The sequence below is a fragment of the Colossoma macropomum genome, unplaced genomic scaffold (genome assembly GCF_904425465.1).
Source record: "Colossoma macropomum unplaced genomic scaffold, Colossoma_macropomum, whole genome shotgun sequence".
In the NCBI taxonomy this organism is placed as follows: domain Eukaryota; kingdom Metazoa; phylum Chordata; class Actinopteri; order Characiformes; family Serrasalmidae; genus Colossoma; species Colossoma macropomum.
The window spans coordinates 49,609,850-49,637,349 of NW_023494791.1; the positions used below are offsets into that span (position 1 = coordinate 49,609,850).

General features: G+C 47.9%; 1 protein-coding gene across 2 annotated transcripts in view; it reads right to left on the reverse strand.

Annotated features, from left to right (window-relative positions):
- The window catches only part of klhdc3 (kelch domain containing 3), a 45,928-nt gene that overhangs the window by 9,226 nt on the left and 9,202 nt on the right, over window positions 1-27,500 (reverse strand). For both annotated transcript variants that reach the window (XM_036575275.1, XM_036575276.1), the window contains exons 7-8: window positions 27,182-27,268; window positions 25,725-25,833 (exon numbers count right to left, since the gene is read on the reverse strand). In XM_036575275.1, coding sequence (XP_036431168.1) covers window positions 25,725-25,833; window positions 27,182-27,268 — 196 coding nt within the window. The remainder of the gene's footprint in view (window positions 1-25,724; window positions 25,834-27,181; window positions 27,269-27,500) is intronic.

The window sequence follows — 27,500 nt, forward strand, 5'->3', positions numbered from 1 at the left end:
AGGACCATCGATCAAACGATGTCAAAACTTCCACCCAACTCAGAAGCGATTTACAAACTCTATTGCAACTTTTATTGCCAATGATTTGCGTCCGTTCTCAGTTGTTGAGAACCAGGGCTTTCGCGCTATGTTGCCCGCTTTAGAGCCGAGATACAGCGACCCGTCTCAAAGACATTTTACTGACACAGCGCATTTTATCACAGATGAGTGGCAGCAGCGTCTCACGCGCTCCAAACAAGAGCAGTGAATGAGAGATTTCCAGTTCACTTCCCACATCACTTCCATTTCATCAATTAATAAAAAATATTGGAAGTGAATTCATTGTGGATCATTAGAAATACTTTTAAAGCAAAGTGCAAAGTCCTCACACACTGAGAAAAAAGAAAACCTGTATAGAAAAACAGATGCCCAGATAATCTTATAATCGCATCGCAGCCTCTGAATCGTAATCGAATCAAATCGTGAGGTGCCTAGACATTCCCACCCCTACTGATGATGGTGTTTTATGATGGTGTTTGATGAAAGCTGAACACCTATGATGGGTGTCTGATAATGACGGGTATTTCACACTGTCCAATGATGGGTGTTTGATGATGATGATGATGATGATGATGATATGATGACGAGTGTTTGATGGTGATGGGTCTTTGATACTTTTTACAACCCCACTTCCAAAAAAGTTGGGATGCTGTGCAAAATGTAAATAAAAACAAAATGCAATAAATGTGCAAATCTTTTAAATCCTATATTTCATTGAAAATAGTACGAAGACAACATATCAAATGTTGATACCGAGAAATTGTACTGTTTTTGAAAAATATTTGCCCATTTTGAATTTGATGCCAACAACACGTTCCAAAAAAGTTGGGACGGGAGCAACAAAAGGCTGGCTGTGATCTTTGGTCCTCAGGCAGCACTGCATTAAAAAACAGACATGATTCTGTAGTGAAATCACTGCATGAGCTCAGAAACACTTCTGAAAAACACTGTCTGTGAACACAGCTCATCACTGCATCCACAAATGCAAGTTAAAACTCTAAAACATAAAGAAGAAACCAAATATAAACAGGATCCAGAAACGCTGCCACCTTCTCTGGGCCTCAGAGCTCATTTAAAATGGACTGAGGCAAAATGGAAAAGTGTCCTGTGATCTGATGAATTAAAATTTGAAATTCTTTTTGGAAATCATGGACATTGTGTCGTCCACTAAGGACCACTCAGCTTGTTATCAGTGCACAGTTCAAAAGCCAGTATTCATGATGGTATAGGGGGCGTTAGTGCACATGGCATGGGTCACATGTTCATCTGTGAAGGCACCATTAATGCTGAACAATATATACATCTGCTGGCAACATAAGCTGCCGTCCAGACGACGTCTTTTTCAGGGAAGGCCTTGATTATTTCAGCAAGACAATGTCAAACCACATTCTGCATGTATTACAGCAGCATTGCTCCATATTAAAAGAGTCCTGGTGCTAAACTGACCTGCCTGCAGTCCAGATTTGTCACCACTGACAACATTTGGCGCATTATGAAACGAAAAATATGACAAAAGAGACAAAAGAACTGTTGAGCAGCTGAAATCCTGTATCAAACAAGAATGGAAATCATTTCACTTTCTAAACTACAGCAGTGTCTCCTCAGTTCCCAAACACTTAGAGTGTTGTTAATGAAGAGGTGATGTAACACAGTGGTAAACAGGCCCCCGTCCCAACTTTTTTGGAATGTGTTGTTGGCATCAAATTCAAAATGGGAATCTGTTTTTCAAAAAACAATAAAATTTCTCAGTTTCAACATTTGATTTGTTGTCTTTATGCTATTTTCATTTAAAAATATTGTTTACATCATTGTATTTTATTTTTATTTACATTCTGCACAGCGTCCCAACTTTTTTGGAAATGGGGTTGTATTTATATTTCTTCAGATGCTCAATCTGTAGCTTTGCTAAACATAATACAGAGGTTTACTGTAGTTTATGGAACATCTGAAACAAACTGCATCTCTTATAAGGTCCTGATGTAAAGCTTTATTCTGAAACTTTGAGCACTCAAAATTACATATTTTGTTGAATTTTGAAGTGAAAAGAAGTAAACACAACCACTGTGCACCCTTCCAGATGAAAAGTCTCAGAACCTAATCAACTCATTATGGCTTAATTGACTTGTTAACTCTGGTTAAGCAGATCAAGAATTGTGATTAAGAAAAGCAAAGCAAAGTCCCTCAGATGATGAGAGTACTAATGATAATAATGATAAAAGAGAGCTTTGCTATTTATCAGGCCACCACTGTAAATAAGTTGCTCTTAATGACTCGCCTGGTTAAATAAAGATTAAATGAAGTAAAATAAAAAACAGCAGTGGATCTGCTGGCTGGCTGACACGGACGTGGGGGTGCAGTGCTTACTGCGCAGCACTGTGACATGATATGCATGGAAGAGTCATCAGAAGGAAATCTTACCCGTGAAAAGTCACCGTCTGAAGTCTGAAAAAGAACATCTAGATAAACCAGAAGCATTTTGGAAATGAGTGATGTGGGCTGACGCAGCAAAAATAAACTCTTTGACCACAACCGTCAAAGGTGTATTTGGAGAAAAAACAGGAGCAGCATCTGATGAAAGGAACACCGTGCTGACTGTTGAGCATGTGGGTGGATCTGGTATGCTTTGGGATTCTGTGGCAGCTGGTGGCTCGGGAACGCTGTAAACCCATGATACATTCCACTAAATATCAGCAAATCCTGAAAGCGAATGTGACCCAGTCAATAAACTAAAGCTGAAACGAGGCTGAATTCTACGAACAGGACAAAGACCCAAAACACACCACAAAAACCACTATGAACTACTTCAGGAAACATAAGCTGAGGCTTTTGGAAAGATCCTCACAGTAACCTGACCTGAACAGTCAACAGCTCCTAATGAACGCTCACTGACCGCTGTCCAGTTTTAACCCTTTAGTTTTAACTTAAATGAACACAAACGAATACAACAAAATTACACACAACAGAAATGAATATTAATGGATTATTTTAATAAACCTACCTGCTATACGAGTGAGTGATGGATCTTTATCATCCATCCAGCTCAAAACTCTGCTGAGTTTTCAGGACGAATTCTGCCCTCAGCACTGACCACTCTAATCCCCCCCCGCCCCAATTCAGCTTCCACTATTCCCGCCTGTTCCACAGAACTCACAGCTCAAACCTTCTGCCAGGAGAAAATATACAAATATTATAAAATCCTGCAGTTGAGCTGAAGCCTGCAGGCTGGCAGTGAGGAGCTTCATCACCACAGCGTCCGGACAGTGGATGAGGCATCAGTGCAGCTTTATTACTTTACTGCTGCTCGTTACTTTTCATCTGTTATTTTTAGAAAGTGGGATTTATAAACACCTAAAAATGCTTAGTTTACAGAATGAACGCTTTGCTCTGCATGTAGTTCAACAATTTAACAGCTCACTTTATCGGAGTGCCGTCATCATCATAACAAAACCTCATTTACCAAGAATAGTAACTTTATAAAAGAAGAAAACGAACTTTAACGTACGTTAATGAAAATAGATTTTATTACAAATAATTTGAGATCAATAATCAGTGAATTGTTCACACAGAGTGAAGGAAATAAAAAGTTAAAAAAATAATTTATTCAATTAAATTTGTTCCAATTACATCAGCCAGGATTATTCACTGCTTGAAACAGGTTCTGAGTTCTAGACTGAAGAACCAAATCCAAATCAGCATCTAGAGCTTCTGTTCTTTAACCTGCAGTAGCTTCTTCTCTCTCTCTCTCTCTCTCTCTCTCTCTCTCTCTCTCGCGTGCAGGGCATTGTAAGGCTTTTACGCTCCTAATCTTTCCTAAACAAACAGGCTGGTGCTTTAAAGAGGCTGGGAGAGGCCGGAGCACGAGCCCAGGGGTCCCAGGGGTCCGTGGGGGTCCAGGAGGGAGGCAGCTGGGGAACTCATTACTACCCAGTGCCCAGCGGGGGGTCCTCCACCCTGGATTACTGCAGGACCCTCAGCACTTCCAGAGGCTGTTACATTAGCGAACACGCGCTGCTGTTTATTTACTTTCATCGGCCGCCACGCTACTCACACTTAATGAATCGTGCCCTGTGAACCTCACACGCTCAGGCTTTTAACCCAACACCCACTCTGGGGGAGAAGGGCGGTGGACTGGAGAGAGGACAGGAGGGAAAAGGACATTTTGTGTTCATGTGTTAAGCTGAGAGGACAGAAAAATAAACACAGTGTTTAACAGAAGTGTTGGGAAGAGAGAAAAACCAGTGAGACTGAAATTTTAACCATTCTCTCATTAAACACTTTCACAGTGACGCTTCACCCTAAGAGACATTCCTGGATAAATACTTCAACCGAAATTACTTACGATAAAGTATTTTTCAGTGAAGTTTCAGTTACTGTTCAGAGACACAGACCTCAGTCTGACAGTGTGAGGCTGATAAACTGAGCTACTGTAGAGCTGCTGAACTAACTCAGGGTCTCTGACTCCACTGAGAGCAGAATACAGACAAACTGAGATCAGACAAGTTTCCTCTCAGAGTGACCACACCAAGCGCCTCAAAAGGCACAATGTGTAAATGTGGATTAGACTGAAGTTTATCAGATGGTCCTGCTTTGATTCCAGTAGCTGACCGTTACTGACCGCTCAGCAGAGCAGCCACCGCTTTCCCGCACAACCATAAAAAACACAATTAGATGTGAAATTGAGCTCAACGTCGCGGCCGGCTGATCTCCACACGCACAGAGAGAGAGAGAGAGAGAGAGAGAGAGAGAGAGAGAGAGAGAGAGAGAGAGAGAGATGGCGAGAGAGAGAGAGATGGGGGGAGAGAGAGAGAGAGAGAGATGGGGGAGAGAGAGAGAGAGAGAGAGAGAGAGAGAGAGAGAGAGAGAGATGGCGAGAGAGAGAGAGATGGAGAGAGAGGATGCAGCAGAGTGTCGCGGTGTGAGTTTACGGCACCTCCAGCTGATTTTAACGGGTCGTTTCTGTTACACGATCTGCAAAGTATCACTCAGACACAGCAGCAGCTCCCCCTCCGTATCCCCCCCAACCCACACACCCCCCATCACAAACACACTGTGCTCAGTGAGTTTGCCTGCTGCGTTTCTGCTGGTTGATGTTTTGATAAACAGTCCTAACCACATTAAAGCAACAGTTAAACAAAATACAGCTCATCACACTGTGAGGAGTCGTTCAGTGATCATTACGGACCCGATTATGCGCTTTCTGACACTGTATGATGTTCACACTGAATTACAGGACAAATACCTCAGAGTCAAAACTGTTCACAATGGTGGTGATAGGAACCAGACGTCCACCTCTAAAAGCTCCCTCACAGAAAGTTACTACATGAAATGGTTATGAATTCACTGCCTGATGACTGAGACACTGTTTTATGATAGTTTAGAGAACTTAAACTCTATTCATGGTGGAGGGATACATGCAGGGCGCTGTGAGGCAAAATAGTCCCCAAAGAAAACTTATTATTTCAGATTTTCCACTATTTTCCATCATCAACATTCCATATAAACTCAGAAGACTCGTGTAGGTTCACTGGTGGTTCTGGATAGTAAATAAAATGTCTATATCTGTGTTGTAGTCATGGCGACCCCTGGTTCCCATCACCACCACTGTAAAGACATCTGAACCATTTCACACCAAACCCCTCTGAACCTCTGTTCACATCTCACACACTGAATTATGTAGAAATAAACAGTGTAATTCTCCTCGAGTCTCTTTAAGAACAGTCAGAATTCAGTCGCATGTTCAGAACATTCAGATCTCCTAAATGAACTGTGAACTCTGATCTGATCACCTCCTCCAGCCAGCGCTCCTCTCACGGCGCACATCCTCATTCTTCAGAGGATTTTGTGTGCGAGACTCTTCCTCCTCTCCAGACTGCCGAGCTCAGAGGAACTCATCATGCAGTATGACTTCCTGAGGAAGAGCTTATCTGCTGAGTCCAGATGTACAACACAGGCTTACAGGACCAAGAGCATTTGCTTTAGAATGTTATTAAGACTCAGGAAACCGCAGCCAAACACAGGTGGATGGGGAACCGCGGCTCGTTCACAGCATCTCAGACAACAAACGTTATTAAAACAAAACTGAAGGAGCTTGACGTCCTTCATCATCCTCCCCCCTCAAACAGAGCGAGGCTGAAATTTCCAAACACCCCCTGAAGCCCCCAACTCAGAGCAGCAGCACCCGAACACTCTCCACTGTGTCTGTTAGAGATAATACATCTAATCAATTCATCTCTCTATTGGATTTGGGACTTATCCTCACACTCTCCAAAATCCAGACGTCCTCCATCTTAATCTTAGAGATTTAGACCCTCCAGGTTAACTATCAGAGCCCCCCGGGACTGCGGGTGGGATTAGGCAGAGCTAAGCCCGACGCTCTGGCAGCCGAGATTCACATTAAAGTTTAATTCTGGTTTTCAGATAGAGCGGCGGCCACACTGACTGGTCTGCTGAGAACCTGCTCCAAGTCCACTCAGCTGGGGGTTTAATTTAGGAAACACTCACAAACACGTGTTATTAAAGCGATATGGACCTTTTTCCCCTTTGAGGAAAAACAAAACCTCTGAGAATTATCGGCCCAGTCTTATCTAGGAGCGGCAGAACGGTGCAAATTTCAGAGCATGTTCGGGGGGGTGACTGGACGGGGGGGCTGGACCTGCTCTGTTCTGCAGTAAGAACAACACATTCACCTCAAACCCCACACAGACTGAATATGTTGGGAAAGTTTTTTGGCTGAGTGAAGAATAAATCCATTGAAGTGGATTAAACGTCCGATAGCTTCCAGCAGGTCAGGACATCTGTTCCTCACACAGCTGAAGAAAACTTCACAAAACTTCATTTACACGGTTTTCCAGGAAGTGAGTGAATAATGACCCTGAGATTGTGATCAGCCACTGATTAAGGAGTTAAATCTGGACTGCTGATATTGAGTTGACCTAACCCTAACGCCAAACTGAGTTAACAGGCGCGATCGCTCAGAATATGGATTTTCATTGGGTCTCTGATTAGAGGGGGTCGGGTTTGGACAGAGTTCTGTTGAGATACAGGCGGATTTGGATCCTGCAGCTAGAATTCACTCAGGCAGAAAGGTCTCGTGCTGTGTCCATGCTCTGATCAAAATCTCAGGCCCAATTAAAGCTCTACTGACCAGAAAACACCAGTAAAACACCTCTGGAGGCCAGAAAACACCAGTAAACACACCCGGAGCCCAGTAAAACATCACTGGACACCAGTAAAACACCAGTGATCCTGTCCACGCAGAGCTGAAGCGCTGAACAGGCTTCCTCAGTCCCTCTCTCTGTTTCCCTTAAGCTGTACAGTTAGAGGTGTGTTTCTCTTCTGTTCAGTGTTTTGTTAGTTCTGTGTGTGTGTGTGTGTGTGTGTGTGTGTGTGTGTGTGTGCGCGTGTGCGTGTGTGTGTGCGCACTCCCCTCTGACCTGGAGTGTGAGCAAGAAAAACAAAGCCTGGAGACCAGAAGATGAAAAGAAGGAGGTGTTAAGTGCTTAAAACTCTTAAAGCATGTCCCTCCTTCACGGAGCTCCACTGTCCGGGTCACTCACAGGAGGAACCGAGAGAGTTCTGTTAGAGAAAAGTGACCGGTCTGGATCAGGTCACTTTTATACAGTGGCTTCAAAAAGGTCCAAGTGTGCTCGGTCAGCTCCACCAATCGGTCGATACCACCACTACACCAGTAACGCTATGGCCACAGCAACGGTTACATCTACATCAGAACTTCATAAGAGCTCATTTTACCCACAACACCCACGAGACCCCGCCCAGAACAGAACAACAGACTGATAAACAATACATATATTAACGCCATTAAGGCAGAAGAGAGACGTTCATCAGAGCGAACAAGAGCAGGCGGGCGTCCTGCAATTTCCCAGCATGCCAATCTGCCACCTTCCTGTTTACATCCTGTCTTTATCCCAGAATTTAGACAGCAGGAGGAACGGAGAACCCACCTACACATACACACACACACACACACACACACCTGACATCACCACACACACACACACACACACACACACACACACCTGACATCACCACACACACACACACACACACACACACACCTGACATCACCACACACACACACACACACACACCTGACATCAACACACACACGCCATCTAACGTCACCAATGACCTCAATACTCACAGGCAGACACACACACACACACACACACACACACACCACAGCAGATCAGATCACGTGGACTGATTCAGAGCCGACTAACTCGGAAAGGCACCTGATTCAGAGCTGCATAACTCTGCCGACTGATTCAGGAGCAGAATGATTCAGAAGCTGACTGATTCAGAGCCGACAGATTCAGAACAAACTGATTCAGAAACAGACTGACTCAGAAGCTGACTGATTCAGAGCCGACAGATTCAGAACAAACTGATTCAGAAACAGAGTGACTCAGAAGCTGACAGATTCAAAATGAACTGATTCAGAAACAAACAGACTCAGAAGCTGACATATTCAAATGCAGACTGAATCAGTCGACTCTGAATCAGAAGGAACTGATTCAAAGCTGACCAACAGAACTTTATCAGCTCCTGAACTGAACTGAAACCGGTGTTCACTTTAACTCTTCAATGTAATTAAATCAGTGGAGACGTTTAGTCAGTAATTAAATTCTCTCAGCTGAGCTCTAAAGACGCGCTGACCTGCACAGCCATAATCCTCATAAATAAATATCCGTCCCATAATCCCCAGCTGTGATCAGCTGCACTTGCACTTTAACCTCTTAAATTCCAGGCTTATTATTCAGAAAACAACATAAACAGCGTAATTACTGAGTTATAAGAGTGAAGAACAGAGGCTCCTGGACACTTAAGGGGATAAAACATCAAACACACACAATCTGTACACTAAATTAGAATTATATATCTATATTCAGCACATCAGTCTATAAATGTACTTTATAACTGTATACAACTGCGCTATGAGCAGTTAAGTACAATTATAATGTAAGTACACTTAAAACCACTATATGCCTTTTAAATCAGAATTAATATGTACACAGCATTTTTACTTTTAAGATTAGAGAAGCTCTTCTATTCTTCAATGACTGACCAGAGCTGTGGTCACTATCAGACCGATCTGTGACTGATAGTGAGAGAGAGAGAGACGGGGGCAGAATTTCACGCCTCTCACACACACAGCAGGACTGTTTACACTCAGTAAGTGCCCAAACACACACACACACACACACACACACACACAAACAAATACTCACACTTTCAGATGATCAGTGAAGATTATTAATCAATAATGATCACTGACTCTTACATACAACATACGCAGATTCAATTAAAGGGAAATATTTCACACAGTTACTGAGATAAATGGGTGTGTGCACGTTTGTGTGTTTCTGTGTGTGTGTGTTTCTGTGTGTGTGTGTTTCTGTGTGTGTGTGTTTCTGTGTGTGTGTGTGTTTCTCTGTGTGAGTGTGTGTGTTTCTCTGTGTGAGTGTGTGTGTTTCTCTGTGTGAGTGTGTGTGTGTTTCTGTGTGTGTGTGTTTCTGTGTTTCTGTGTGTGTGTGTGTGTTTTTGTGAGTGTGTGTGTGTTTCTGTGTGTGTGTGTGTGTTTTTGTGAGTGTGTGTGTTTCTCTGTGTGAGTGTGTGTGTGTTTCTGTGTGTGTGTGTGTGTGTTTGTGAGTGTGTGTGTTTGTGAGTGTGTGTGTGTGTGTTTCTGTGAGTGTGTGTGTTTCTCTGTGAGTGTGTGTGTGTGTGTTTGTGAGTGTGTGTGTGTTTCTGTGTGTGTGTGTGTGTGTTTTTGTGAGTGTGTGTGTGTTTCTGTGTGTGAGTGTGTGTGTTTCTGTGTGAGTGTGTGTGTGTTTCTGTGTGTGTGTGTGTGTGTTTTTGTGAGTGTGTGTGTTTCTGTGTGAGTGTGTGTGTGTTTCTGTGTGTGTGTGTGTGTGTTTTTGTGTGTGTGTTTCTGTGTGTAAAACACATTAAAACAAAGATGAAGTTTCATGATTTACTTCATTTTTATAATTAAAAAAAAAAAAACACAAAACATTTGAAGTGTAAATTTAGCTGCACATCATTACAGCTCATCACACAATTACCACCTCACCCCTCTTAACCCCCCATCCCCCTGCACCCCTCTCCCTCCCCGTCCCTCCCTCCGGGCTGCAGGACGCTGAAGGTGTCGGGCGCTGGGTGATGAACAGAGTCGCAGCTCTGAGGTGTTTATTGAGCTGCAGTAAAACGATCAGTAATCGTCTGTAAACTGCGCTCTGAGTAAACACGCCGCGGCGGAGCTGCGAGATCTGCTCAGGCTCAGGCTGCAGCGACAGGCGCTCAGGAACCGCGGCGCATAAATCTCTCGCTCGTTTCCTCCGAGCGCTCGGGTCAATAAGTAAATACACGGCCGGCGTCCACTTTCTGATTCATGAGTCCTGGCGCTCGCGTCCATCAGCGGCAGCGGGACAAACACAGATCACTCTAACGCTGAAACCGCAGAGTAAACACTGTTAGTGTGAAACTAAACAGCCGCGCTGACGCTTCACTGGCGTTTAACTGGCGCTTCACTGACGCTTCACTGACGCTTCACTGGCGTTTAACTGGCGCTTCACTGACGCTTCACTGGCGATTCACACGCAGAGCCTCATTACGGCTGCAGCAACGTTCAGTAATGATCAACAAGCACGAGAAGAACCAGCAGCAGTGTGAGCTCCACACACACTCCGCACCCTCAGAACACACACACACAAACACACACTCCGCACCCTCAGAACACACACAAACACACACTCCGCACACACTCCGCACCCTCAGAACACACACAAACACACACTCCACACACACTCCGCACCCTCAGAAGACACACACACACACTCCACACACACTCCGCACCCTCAGAACACACACACAAACACACACTCCGCACCCTCAGAACACACACACAAACACACACTCCGCACCCTCAGAACACACACAAACACACACTCCGCACCCTCAGAAGACACACACAAACACACACTCCACACACACTCCGCACCCTCAGAACACACACACACTCCGCACCCTCAGAAGACACACACAAACACACACTCCGCACCCTCAGAACACACACAAACACACACTCCGCACCCTCAGAACACACACAAACACACACTCCGCACCCTCAGAACACACACACAAACACACACTCCGCACACACTCCGCACCCTCAGAACACACAAACAAACACACACTCCGCACCCTCAGAACACACACACAAACACACACTCCGCACACACTCCGCACCCTCAGAACACACACAAACACACACTCCGCACACACTCCGCACCCTCAGAACACACAAACAAACACTCCGCACCCTCAGAACACACACACACTCCGCACCCTCAGAACACACACACAAACACACACTCCGCACACACTCCGCACCCTCAGAACACACACACACTCCGCACCCTCAGAACACACACACACTCCGCACCCTCAGAACACACACACAAACACACACTCCGCACACACTCCGCACCCTCAGAACACACACACACACTCCGCACCCTCAGAACACACACACAAACACACTCCGCACCCTCAGAACACACACAAACACACACTCCGCACCCTCAGAACACACACACAAACACACACTCCGCACCCTCAGAACACACACAAACACACACTCCGCACCCTCAGAACACACAAACACACACTCCGCACCCTCAGAACACACACAAACACACACTCCGCACCCTCAGAACACACACACAAACACACACTCCGCACACACTCCGCACCCTCAGAACACACACACAAACACACACTCCGCACCCTCAGAACACACACACAAACACACACACACGCTCCACACAGTCCGAACACACACACTCCGAAAACAGAACACACACACACACTCCGCATTCAGAACACACACACACACTCCGCAGTCAGAACACACACACACACTCCGCAGTCAGAACACACACACTCCGCAGTCAGAACCCACACACACACTCCGCAGTCAGAACCCACACACACACTCCGCAGTCAGAACACACACACACACTCCGCAGTCAGAACCCACACACACACACTCCGCAGTCAGAACACACACACACACTCCGCAGTCAGAACCCACACACACACACTCCGCAGTCAGAACCCACACACACACACACACACACTCCGCATTCAGAACACACACACACTCCGCATTCAGAACACACACACACTCCGCAGTCAGAACACACACACACTCCGCATTCAGAACACACACACTCCGCAGTCAGAACACACACACACACACACTCCGCAGTCAGAACCCACACACACACTCCGCATTCAGAACACACACACACACACACACACACTCCGCATTCAGAACACACACACACACTCCGCAGTCAGAACCCACACACACTCCGCAGTCAGAACACACACACACTCCGCAGTCAGAACACACACACACTCCGCAGTCAGAACACACACACACACACTCCGCAGTCAGAACCCACACACACTCCGCAGTCAGAACACACACACACTCCGCAGTCAGAACACACACACACACACTCCGCATTCAGAACACACACACACACTCCGCAGTCAGAACACACACACACTCCGCAGTCAGAACACACACACACACTCCGCAGTCAGAACACACACACACACACTCCGCAGTCAGAACACACACTCCGCAGTCAGAACCCACACACACACACTCCGCAGTCAGAACACACACACACACACTCCGCATTCAGAACACACACACACTCCGCAGTCAGAACACACACACTCCGCAGTCAGAACACACACACACTCCGCAGTCAGAACACACACACACTCCGCAGTCAGAACACACACACACTCCGCATTCAGAACACACACACACTCCGCAGTCAGAACACACACACTCCGCAGTCAGAACACACACACACACTCCGCAGTCAGAACACACACACACACTCCGCAGTCAGAACACACACACACACACACTCCGCAGTCAGAACCCACACACACTCCGCAGTCAGAACCCACACACACACACACACACACACTCCGCAGTCAGAACCCACACACACACACACACACACTCCGCACCCTCAGAACACACACACACACTCCGCATTCAGAACACACACACACATTCCGCAGTCAGAACACACACACACATTCCGCAGTCAGAACACACACACACATTCCGCAGTCAGAACACACACACACATTCCGCAGTCAGAACACACACACACACACACACATTCCGCAGTCAGAACACACACACACACACACACACTCCGCAGTCAGAACACACACACACATTCCGCAGTCAGAACACACACACACACACATTCCGCAGTCAGAACACACACACACACACACACACTCCGCATTCAGAACACACACACACACTCCGCAGTCAGAACCCACACACACACTCCGCAGTCAGAACCCACACACACACACTCCGCAGTCAGAACACACACACACACACACTCCGCAGTCAGAACACACACACACACACACACTCCGCAGTCAGAACACACACACACACACACACACACTCCGCAGTCAGAACACACACACACACACTCCGCACCCTCAGAACACACACACACACTCCGCAGTCAGAACACACACACACACACTCCGCAGTCAGAACCCACACACACACACTCCGCAGTCAGAACCCACACACACACACACACTCCGCAGTCAGAACACACACACACACACTCCGCACCCTCAGAACACACACACACACTCCGCAGTCAGAACACACACACACACTCCGCAGACAGAACACACACACACACACACCCTGCAGTCAGAATACACACACACACACTCCGCAGTCAGAACCCACACACACACACTCCGCAGTCAGAACCCACACACACACAGTCCGCATTCAGAACACACACACAGTCCGCATTCAGAACACACACACACTCCGCAGTCAGAACACACACACACTCCGCAGTCAGAACACACACACACACTCCGCAGTCAGAACACACACACACACACTCCGCAGTCAGAACACACACACTCCGCAGTCAGAACACACACACACTCCGCATTCAGAACACACACACACTCCGCAGTCAGAACACACACACACTCCGCATTCAGAACACACACACACACACACTCCGCAGTCAGAACACACACACACTCCGCATTCAGAACACACACACACACACACACTCCGCATTCAGAACACACACACACTCCGCATTCAGAACACACACACACTCCGCAGTCAGAACACACACACACTCCGCATTCAGAACACACACACACACACACTCCGCATTCAGAACACACACACTCCGCAGTCAGAACACACACACACACACACACTCCGCAGTCAGAACACACACACACTCCGCATTCAGAACACACACACACTCCGCAGTCAGAACACACACACACTCCGCATTCAGAACACACACACACTCCGCATTCAGAACACACACACACTCCGCAGTCAGAACACACACACACACTCCGCAGTCAGAACACACACACACACTCCGCATTCAGAACACACACACACACTCCGCATTCAGAACACACACACACTCCGCATTCAGAACACACACACTCCGCATTCAGAACACACACACTCCGCATTCAGAACACACACACTCCGCAGTCAGAACACACACACACTCCGCATTCAGAACACACACACACACTCCGCAGTCAGAACCACACACACACTCCGCATTCAGAACACACACTCCGCATTCAGAACACACACACACTCCGCATTCAGAACACACACACACACACTCCGCAGTCAGAACCCACACACACACTCCGCATTCAGAACACACACACACACACACACACTCCGCAGTCAGAACCCACACACACTCCGCATTCAGAACACACACACACTCCGCATTCAGAACACACACACACACACACACACTCCGCAGTCAGAACCCACACACACACACACACACACACACACACTCCGCACCCTCAGAACACACACACACACTCCGCAGTCAGAACCCACACACACACACACACACACACTCCGCACCCTCAGAACACACACACACATTCCGCATTCAGAACACACACACACACACTCCGCAGTCAGAACCCACACACACACACACACACTCCGCACCCTCAGAACACACACACACACTCCGCAGTCAGAACCCACACACACACACACACACTCCGCACCCTCAGAACACACACACACATTCCGCAGTCAGAACACACACACACACTCCGCATTCAGAACACACACACACATTCCGCAGTCAGAACACACACACACACATTCCGCAGTCAGAACACACACACACACTCCGCAGTCAGAACCCACACACACTCCGCAGTCAGAACCCACACACACACACACACACACTCCGCACCCTCAGAACACACACACACACTCCGCATTCAGAACACACACACACATTCCGCAGTCAGAACACACACACACACACACACACATTCCGCAGTCAGAACACACACACACATTCCGCAGTCAGAACACACACACACACATTCCGCAGTCAGAACACACACACACACACACACATTCCGCAGTCAGAACACACACACACACACATTCCGCAGTCAGAACACACACACACACACACACACACACATACATTCCGCAGTCAGAACACACACACACACACACACACACACATTCCGCAGTCAGAACACACACACACACACACACACATTCCGCAGTCAGAACACACACACACACACACACACACACATTCCGCAGTCAGAACACACACACACACACACACACACACATTCCGCAGTCAGAACACACACACACACACACACACTCCGCAGTCAGAACACACACACACATTCCGCAGTCAGAACACACACACACACACACACATTCCGCAGTCAGAACACACACACACACACACACTCCGCAGTCAGAACACACACACACACACACACACACACTCCGCACCCTCAGAACACACACACACACTCCGCAGTCAGAACACACACACACACTCCGCAGTCAGAACCCACACACACACACACACTCCGCAGACAGAACACACACACACACACACCCTGCAGTCAGAATACACACACACACACTCCGCAGACAGAACACACACACACACACACTCCGCAGTCAGAACACACACACACACACACTCCGCAGTCAGAACACACACACACACACACTCCGCAGTCAGAACACACACACACACACTCCGCAGTCAGAACCCACACACACACAGTCCGCATTCAGAACACACACACACTCCGCAGTCAGAACACACACACACTCCGCAGTCAGAACACACACACACTCCGCAGTCAGAACACACACACACACACTCCGCATTCAGAACACACACACTCCGCAGTCAGAACACACACACACACACACACTCCGCAGTCAGAACACACACACACTCCGCATTCAGAACACACACACACACACACACTCCGCAGTCAGAACACACACACACACACACTCCGCAGTCAGAACACACACACACACACACTCCGCAGTCAGAACACACACACACACACTCCGCAGTCAGAACCCACACACACACAGTCCGCATTCAGAACACACACACACTCCGCAGTCAGAACACACACACACTCCGCAGTCAGAACACACACTCCGCAGTCAGAACACACACACACTCCGCAGTCAGAACACACACACACACACTCCGCATTCAGAACACACACACTCCGCAGTCAGAACACACACACACACACACACTCCGCAGTCAGAACACACACACACTCCGCATTCAGAACACACACACACACACACACTCCGCATTCAGAACACACACACACACTCCGCATTCAGAACACACACACACACTCCGCATTCAGAACACACACACACACTCCGCAGTCAGAACACACACACACACTCCGCAGTCAGAACACACACACACACTCCGCAGTCAGAACCCACACACACACACACACTCCGCAGTCAGAACACACACACACTCCGCATTCAGAACACACACACACACACACACTCCGCAGTCAGAACACACACACACTCCGCATTCAGAACACACACACACACACACACTCCGCAGTCAGAACACACACACACACTCCGCAGTCAGAACACACACACACACTCCGCATTCAGAACACACACACACTCCGCAGTCAGAACACACACTCCGCATTCAGAACACACACACACTCCGCATTCAGAACACACACACACACTCCGCAGTCAGAACCCACACACACTCCGCATTCAGAACACACACACACTCCGCAGTCAGAACCCACACACACTCCGCATTCAGAACACACACACACTCCGCATTCAGAACACACACACACACACTCCGCAGTCAGAACCCACACACACTCCGCATTCAGAACACACACACACTCCGCATTCAGAACACACACACACACACACACACACACACTCCGCAGTCAGAACCCACACACACACACACACTCCGCACCCTCAGAACACACACACACACTCCGCATTCAGAACACACACACACATTCCGCAGTCAGAACACACACACACACTCCACAGTCAGAACCCACACACACACACACACTCCGCAGTCAGAACCCACACACACACACACACTCCGCACCCTCAGAACACACACACACACTCCGCATTCAGAACACACACACACATTCCGCAGTCAGAACACACACACACACTCCAGTCAGAACCCACACACACACACACACTCCGCAGTCAGAACCCACACACACACACACACTCCGCATTCAGAACACACACACACATTCCGCAGTCAGAACACACACACACACACACATTCCGCAGTCAGAACACACACACACACACACACATTCCGCAGTCAGAACACACACACACACACACACACACACACATTCCGCAGTCAGAACACACACACACACACACATTCCGCAGTCAGAACACACACACACACACACACACACACACATTCCGCAGTCAGAACACACACACACACACACACATTCCGCAGTCAGAACACACACACACACACACACACATTCCGCAGTCAGAACACACACACACACACACACACACACACATTCCGCAGTCAGAACACACACACACACACACACACATTCCGCAGTCAGAACACACACACACACACACACACACACACACACATTCCGCAGTCAGAACACACACACACACACACACACATTCCGCAGTCAGAACACACACACACACACGCACACACACACATTCCGCAGTCAGAACACACACACACACACACACACATTCCGCAGTCAGAACACACACACACACACACACATTCCGCAGTCAGAACACACACACACACACACACACACACACATTCCGCAGTCAGAACACACACACACACACACACACATTCCGCAGTCAGAACACACACACACACACACACACACACACATTCCGCAGTCAGAACACACACACACACACACACATTCCGCAGTCAGAACACACACACACACACGCACACATTCCGCAGTCAGAACACACACACACACACACACACACTCCGCATTCAGAACACACACACACTCCGCAGTCAGAACCCACACACACTCCGCATTCAGAACACACACACACACACTCCGCAGTCAGAACCCACACACACTCCGCATTCAGAACACACACACACTCCGCATTCAGAACACACACACACACACTCCGCAGTCAGAACACACACACACTCCACAGTCAGAACACACACACACACACTCCGCAGTCAGAACACACACACACTCCGCAGTCAGAACACACACACACACACTCCGCAGTCAGAACCCACACACACACACACACACACACTCCGCACCCTCAGAACACACACACACACTCCGCATTCAGAACACACACACACATTCCGCAGTCAGAACACACACACACACTCCACAGTCAGAACCCACACACACTCCGCAGTCAGAACCCACACACACACACACACTCCGCACCCTCAGAACACACACACACATTCCGCAGTCAGAACACACACACACACTCCACAGTCAGAACCCACACACACTCCGCAGTCAGAACCCACACACACACACACACTCCGCACCCTCAGAACACACACACACACCGCATTCAGAACACACACACACATTCCGCAGTCAGAACACACACACACACACACACACATTCCGCAGTCAGAACACACACACACACACACATTCCGCAGTCAGAACACACACACACACACACACATTCCGCAGTCAGAACACACACACACACACACACATTCCGCAGTCAAAACACACACACACACACACACACACACATTCCGCAGTCAGAACACACACACACACACACACATTCCGCAGTCAGAACACACACACACACACACACATTCCGCAGTCAGAACACACACACACACACACACACTCCGCAGTCAGAACACACACACACACACTCCGCAGTCAGAACACACACACACACACTCCGCAGTCAGACACACACACACACACTCCGCAGTCAGAACCCACACACACACTCCGCAGTCAGAACCCACACACACACACACACACTCCGCAGTCAGAACACACACACACTCCGCATTCAGAACACACACACACACACACACTCCGCACCCTCAGAACCCACACACACACTCCGCAGTCAGAACCCACACACACACACACACTCCGCAGTCAGAACACACACACACACACACACACTCCGCAGTCAGAACACACACACACACTCCGCAGTCAGAACCCACACACACACTCCGCAGTCAGAACCCACACACACACACACTCCGCAGTCAGAACACACACACACACACACACTCCGCAGTCAGAACACACACACACACACACACACTCCGCGTTCAGAACACACACACACACACTCCGCACCCTCAGAACACACACACACACTCCGCAGTCAGAACACACACACACACTCCGCAGTCAGAACCCACACACACTCCGCAGACAGAACACACAGACACACACACACCCTGCAGTCAGAACCCACACACACACACTCCGCAGTCAGAACCCACACACACACACTCCGCAGTCAGAACACACACACACACACTCCGCAGTCAGAACCCACACACACACAGTCTGCATTCAGAACACACACACACTCCGCAGTCAGAACACACACACACTCCGCAGTCAGAACACACACTCCGCAGTCAGAACACACACACACACTCCGCAGTCAGAACACACACACACTCCGCATTCAGAACACACACACACTCCGCATTCAGAACACACACACACACACACACTCCGCAGTCAGAACACACACACACTCCGCATTCAGAACACACACACACTCCGCATTCAGAACACACACACACACACACACTCCGCAGTCAGAACACACACACACTCCGCAGTCAGAACACACACACACTCCGCATTCAGAACACACACACACTCCGCATTCAGAACACACACACACACACACACTCCGCATTCAGAACACACACACACACACACACACACTCCGCAGTCAGAACACACACACACTCCGCATTCAGAACACACACACACACACACACACTCCGCAGTCAGAACACACACACACACTCCGCATTCAGAACACACACACACACACACACTCCGCAGTCAGAACACACACACACTCCTCAGTCAGAACACACACACACACTCCGCAGTCAGAACACACACACACACTCCGCAGTCAGAACACACACACACTCCACATTCAGAACACACACACACTCCGCATTCAGAACACACACACACACACTCCGCAGTCAGAACACACACACACACTCCGCAGTCAGAACACACACACACACACACACTCCGCAGTCAGAACACACACACACTCCACATTCAGAACACACACACACTCCGCAGTCAGAACACACACACACACTCCGCAGTCAGAACACACACACACTCCGCAGTCAGAACACACACACACACACTCCGCATTCAGAACACACACACACTCCGCATTCAGAACACACACACACACACTCCGCAGTCAGAACCCACACACACTCCGCATTCAGAACACACACACACTCCGCATTCAGAACACACACACACACACTCCGCAGTCAGAACACACACACACACTCCGCAGTCAGAACCCACACACACTCCGCATTCAGAACACACACACACTCCGCATTCAGAACACACACACACACACTCCGCAGTCAGAACACACACACACACTCCGCATTCAGAACACACACACACACACTCCGCAGTCAGAACCCACACACACTCCGCATTCAGAACACACACACACTCCGCATTCAGAACACACACACACACTCCGCATTCAGAACACACACACACTCCGCACACTCAGAACACACACACACTCCGCACACTCAGAACACACACACACTCCGCAGTCAGAACATACACACACACACACACACACACACACACACTCCGCAGTCAGAACCCACACACACTCCGCAGTCAGAACACACACACTCCGCATTCAGAACACACACACACTCCGCATTCAGAACACACACACTCCGCATTCAGAACACACACACTCCGCATTCAGAACACACACACACTCCGCAGTCAGAACCCACACACACACACACACTCCGCAGTCAGAACCCACACACACACACTCCGCATTCAGAACACACACACACACACTCCGCAGTCAGAACCCACACACACACACTCCGCAGTCAGAACCCACACACACACTCTGCAGTCAGAACACACACACACACACACACACACTCTGCAGTCAGAACACACACACACACACTCCGCAGTCAGAACCCACACACACACTCTGCAGTCAGAACACACACACACACACTCTGCAGTCAGAACACACACACACACACTCCGCAGTCAGAACCCACACACACTCCGCATTCAGAACACACACACACTCCGCAGTCAGAACACACACACACTCCACATTCAGAACACACACACTCCGCATTCAGAACACACACACACTCCGCAGTCAGAACCCACACACACTCCGCACATTCAGAACACACATTAAGACACGCCACACACACACACACTCTGCACACTCAGAACATACACACACACACACACACTCCGCAGTCAGAACACACACACACTCCGCAGTCAGAACACACACACACACACACTCCGCAGTCAGAACACACACACTCCGCATTCAGAACCCACACACACACACTCCGCAGTCAGAACACACACACTCCGCATTCAGAACCCACACACACACACTCCGCAGTCAGAACACACACACTCCGCAGTCAGAACACACACACACACACTCCGCAGTCAGAACACACACACACACACACTCCGCAGTCAGAACACACACACTCCGCATTCAGAACCCACACACACTCCGCAGTCAGAACACACACACACACACTCCGCAGTCAGAACACACACACACACACTCCGCAGTCAGAACACACACACACACACACTCCGCAGTCAGAACACACACACACACACTCCGCAGTCAGAACACACACACTCCGCATTCAGAACCCACACACACTCCGCAGTCAGAACACACACACACACTCCGCAGTCAGAACACACACACACACACACTCCGCAGTCAGAACCCACACACACTCCGCATTCAGAACCCACACACACTCCGCATTCAGAACCCACACACACTCCGCATTCAGAACACACACTCCGCAGTCAGAACACACACTCCGCATTCAGAACCCAGACACACTCCGCATTCAGAACACACACACACACACTCCGCATTCAGAACACACACTCCGCAGTCAGAACACACACTCCGCATTCAGAACCCAGACACACTCCGCATTCAGAACACACACACACACACTCCGCAGTCAGAACACACACACACACACTCCGCAGTCAGAACACACACACTCCGCATTCAGAACCCACACACACTCCGCAGTCAGAACACACACACACACACTCCGCAGTCAGAACACACACACACACACACACTCCGCAGTCAGAACCCACACACACTCCGCATTCAGAACCCACACACACTCCGCATTCAGAACCCACACACACTCCGCATTCAGAACCCACACACACTCCGCATTCAGAACACACACTCCGCAGTCAGAACACACACTCCGCATTCAGAACCCAGACACACTCCGCAGTCAGAACACACACTCCGCATTCAGAACACACACACTCCGCAGTCAGAACACACACACACACAAACACTCCGCACATTCAGAACACACATTAAGACGCGCCACACACACTACGCAGTCAGAACCTACACACACACACTACGCAGTCAGAACCCACACACACACTTCGCAGTCAGAACACACACACACACACCCTGCAGTCAGAACACACACACACACATTCCGCACATTCAGAACCCACACACACACACACACTCCGCAGTCAGAACACACACACACTCCGCAGTCAGAACCCACACACACTCCGCATTCAGAACACACACACACTCCGCATTCAGAACACACACACACACACTCCGCAGTCAGAACACACACACACACTCCGCATTCAGAACACACACACACTCCGCATTCAGAACACACACACACACACACACTCCGCAGTCAGAACACACACACACACACACACACTCCGCAGTCAGAACACACATTAAGACACGCCACACACACACACACTCTGCACACTCAGAACATACACACACACACAGTACACACACACACTCTGCACACTCAGAACATACACACTCACTCACACACACAGTACACACACACACACACACTCTGCACACTCAGTACACACACACACCACACACACACACACACTCTGCACACTCAGAACATACACACACACACACACACACACAGTACACACACACACACTGTGCACACTCAGAACATACACACTCACTCACACACACAGTACACACACACACACACTGTGCACACTCAGAACATACACACTCACTCACACACACAGTACACACACACACACACTCTGAACATACACACACACACACACTCTGAACATACACACACACACACACACACACACACACAGTACACACACACACACTCTGCACACTCAGTACACACACACACACACACACACACACACACACACACACACACACACTCTGCACACTCAGAACATACACACACACACACACACAGTACACACACACACTCTGCACACTCAGAACATACACACTCACTCACACAAACTACCATTCTAACTAAAATAACAACAGCTACAGACTCACTTTCTAAAGCAACGATATTCACACCCTTAGCGTTGCTCACTCTGAGTGGAGTCACTCTCAGTGCTGCTCACTCCCAGTGATGGTCTTCACCCACAGGAGACGGTTCTGACTCCCTGCTGCCCAACAGGAAGTCATGACTCTGAGGAGGATTTCCTGCCATACGTCCATCTCAGTTTATCTACAGTCATTTAAATCAGTAACACACTCGTGTGCGTGCACACACACACACACACACACACACACATTCTCACAAACACACACACACTCTCACACACACACACACACATTCTCACAAACACACACACACTCACGCAAACACGCACTCACCTCACACACACACACACACACACATTCTCACAAACACACACACACTCACGCAAACACGCACTCACCTCACATATACACACTCACACACAAACTCACACACATTCTCGAAAAACACACACACACACACACACACACACACACACACACACACACACACACACTCACACACACACACACACACACACACACACGCAAACGCACTCACCTCACATATACACACTCACACACACACACACACACACACATACATACACACTCTCACACTCTCACACACTCACACACACTCTAAAGTGAATTTCTGCCATAATTATCACAGGCCGATGCTGATTCTACTATAAATACCGAGTGAAGTTTAGGTTTGCGGTGCTGTAAGTTTTGGACGTCGTGCTGTAAGAATCAGCGTCTGCGCTCAGTCGGCTGGACTCCGCAGGGCTCCTCTGATAAGCCCAGCTGATAAAGCAGGCTGCTCCTGTATCTCTGCGTTAGCTCGCTAATTACCCCAATCACGATTATCCGGCTCGGAGACCTGCAGGCTCCCACCATCAGGACAAAAGAACCAAGCTTCCTCCGTACAAACTCAGAACACAGTAACCAGAACCCAGAAACCAGAACCCAGAACACAGAACCACTGACCAGCTCTGTGTTTGCAGGCCACCTCAGTTTAAGCCATTATCACTGAGATAAAACTGGACAGCTCCCTAATAAGGTGCTGAAATCAGATCAACGTTGTTTACCTTCCAAATTAGTAAAGTAAACCGGTTCCGTTGTGAACGTCTGATTGTTTTACTCACCTTCTTAACGATTCGATAATAAAGAAAGAAAAAAAAGTCAGTGGAGTTAATTTTAAAGGAGTCTAAAACGAGACAGAGTCAGATCATTATTGTTAATATTATTATCTGATCTGCATCACAATGCTGATACTGAAGATACGTAAATGAGTAACTGAGCCTCTGATCAATCAGTGAAAGTTTTTCTGATCAATCACAGACGTTCTGAGAATGAATCTTACAGATCATCACACACACAAATCATTTTGGTCAGAACATGACAGACGCACCTTCAGCCACATCAAAGCTTCCCTAATGTTGATTTAATAAACTGCAAATTATAAATCATAATTATCTATTAGTTCTAGATAAGAGAAGAGCGGTACCTGGTTCCTCCGAACAGGATGATGCGATCTCCCACCATGCAGCAGCATTGCCTCCTCCGCGGACACGGACCCTTTCCCTTCGGTTCCACTTTCTTCCAGGAGAACGCCTCTACACACGCACACACGCACACACGCACACACACACACACGCACACACACACACACACACACACACACGCACACACACGCACACACACACAGCGAGTTCTAATCACTTATTGGTATCTAGGGAGGAACAAGGCAGATCTGTATGAAAGCTTTTCCACAGATCCTCTCTCTCTCTGCCTGCCTGCCTGCCTGCCTGTCTGTCTGTCTGTCTGTCTCTCTCTCTCTCTCTCTCTGTCTGTCTGTCTCTCTCTCTCTCTCTGCCTGTCTGTCTGTCTCTCTCTGTCTGTCTCCCTGTAAGGTTCTGTTTCAGTAAGAAAAGGTTCTGAGCTGATATAAATCATCTCTCTGGTGAAAACTGTGTTTCTCTTACTGATAAATGAGTTTTTAAAACAATTCACAAAACAACCAAACAGAATCTGATTTACCATCATTTCCACATCAGCATGTCACTTATTCTTCACTGATTCCACAGAATAAACAGAGCAGAGCAGAGCGCCCCAGGTGGTTAGACACTTAAATAAACTTTTAAAGAGTCATACTGACTATTGAATAATAGTGTTTCAGTGGACTCTCGTTTTAAGATCGGCGTAAATTCTTTGTGTGTTCAGATAATCAAAGAACAGATTGATAAGAACCTGCGGTATCAGGACTGAGAGGAACACGTCGAGTTTGTTTTGGGATCTTTACAGCGGAGCGCAGAGACGGAGCGAAGAACTCAGTGCGTCTGTAGTAAATCTGTGTTTCAGAGAGTCGACGTTACTGAAGATGTTCAGTTTTGATTATAGAACATACCTGATATAAAAGCTTTAAGAACTGAGAGCTGCTGTTCTAGACACATCAAACATTCAGACGATCCTAAATGAGGAACCGCCTCTTAATTTAATCTCAAACACTTTCACTCACTGAGTTAAACCTGTTTAATCTCCTGCTGTTATTTATTCAGCTTCACTCACTGATCACATTTATATCATCTCTCTGAGACCGAACAGCATCAGAGCATCTCCACGGTGACCACAGCCAGGCTGACACATTGACTGTTCTCTAAAACAGGACAGCGCTGCCATCTAGTGGGAGTTTCAGAAACTGCAGGAATGTTTAAAATGTTTAAACTCTTTTCCTCAGCCTTCACTTTGCCAGCTGTTCTTTATTATTTTACATACCTCTTTAATAATTATATGTTAAATCATGTAAAATAATGTTTATTTATTTAATTTACATTATTAATCCTGTGTTATCTTAACTCTGTTATACTAAAATAAAATAACGTTACACAATAACTTTATCATATTAACTCATATTATCTGAATATAATGTAAAATATAACAACAGCCCAGATTAAACACACTCACCTGGATTAAACTTCCACAGGTCATTAAAGTGGCGGTCCAGTCGAGCATTATAGCCTCCAAATATGTAGAGCTCTCCGTTGTACGCAACTAAGAGAAAAACCAGAACAAATCATTAATAGAGAATAAATCAATTTGCTGGATTCGGTTATTAAAATATCACTTTCTTTACATTCTGAGTAAAATCATCATTTTACTGTAACATTATCACCTTAATCAGAGTCCACTACAAACATTTGGTCATTCATTAATTTCAGGTCAGAGCGAGGTGCGAGTGAGACGCCACTTCACTGATAAATCAGACCTTTTTTCATTTATTGAT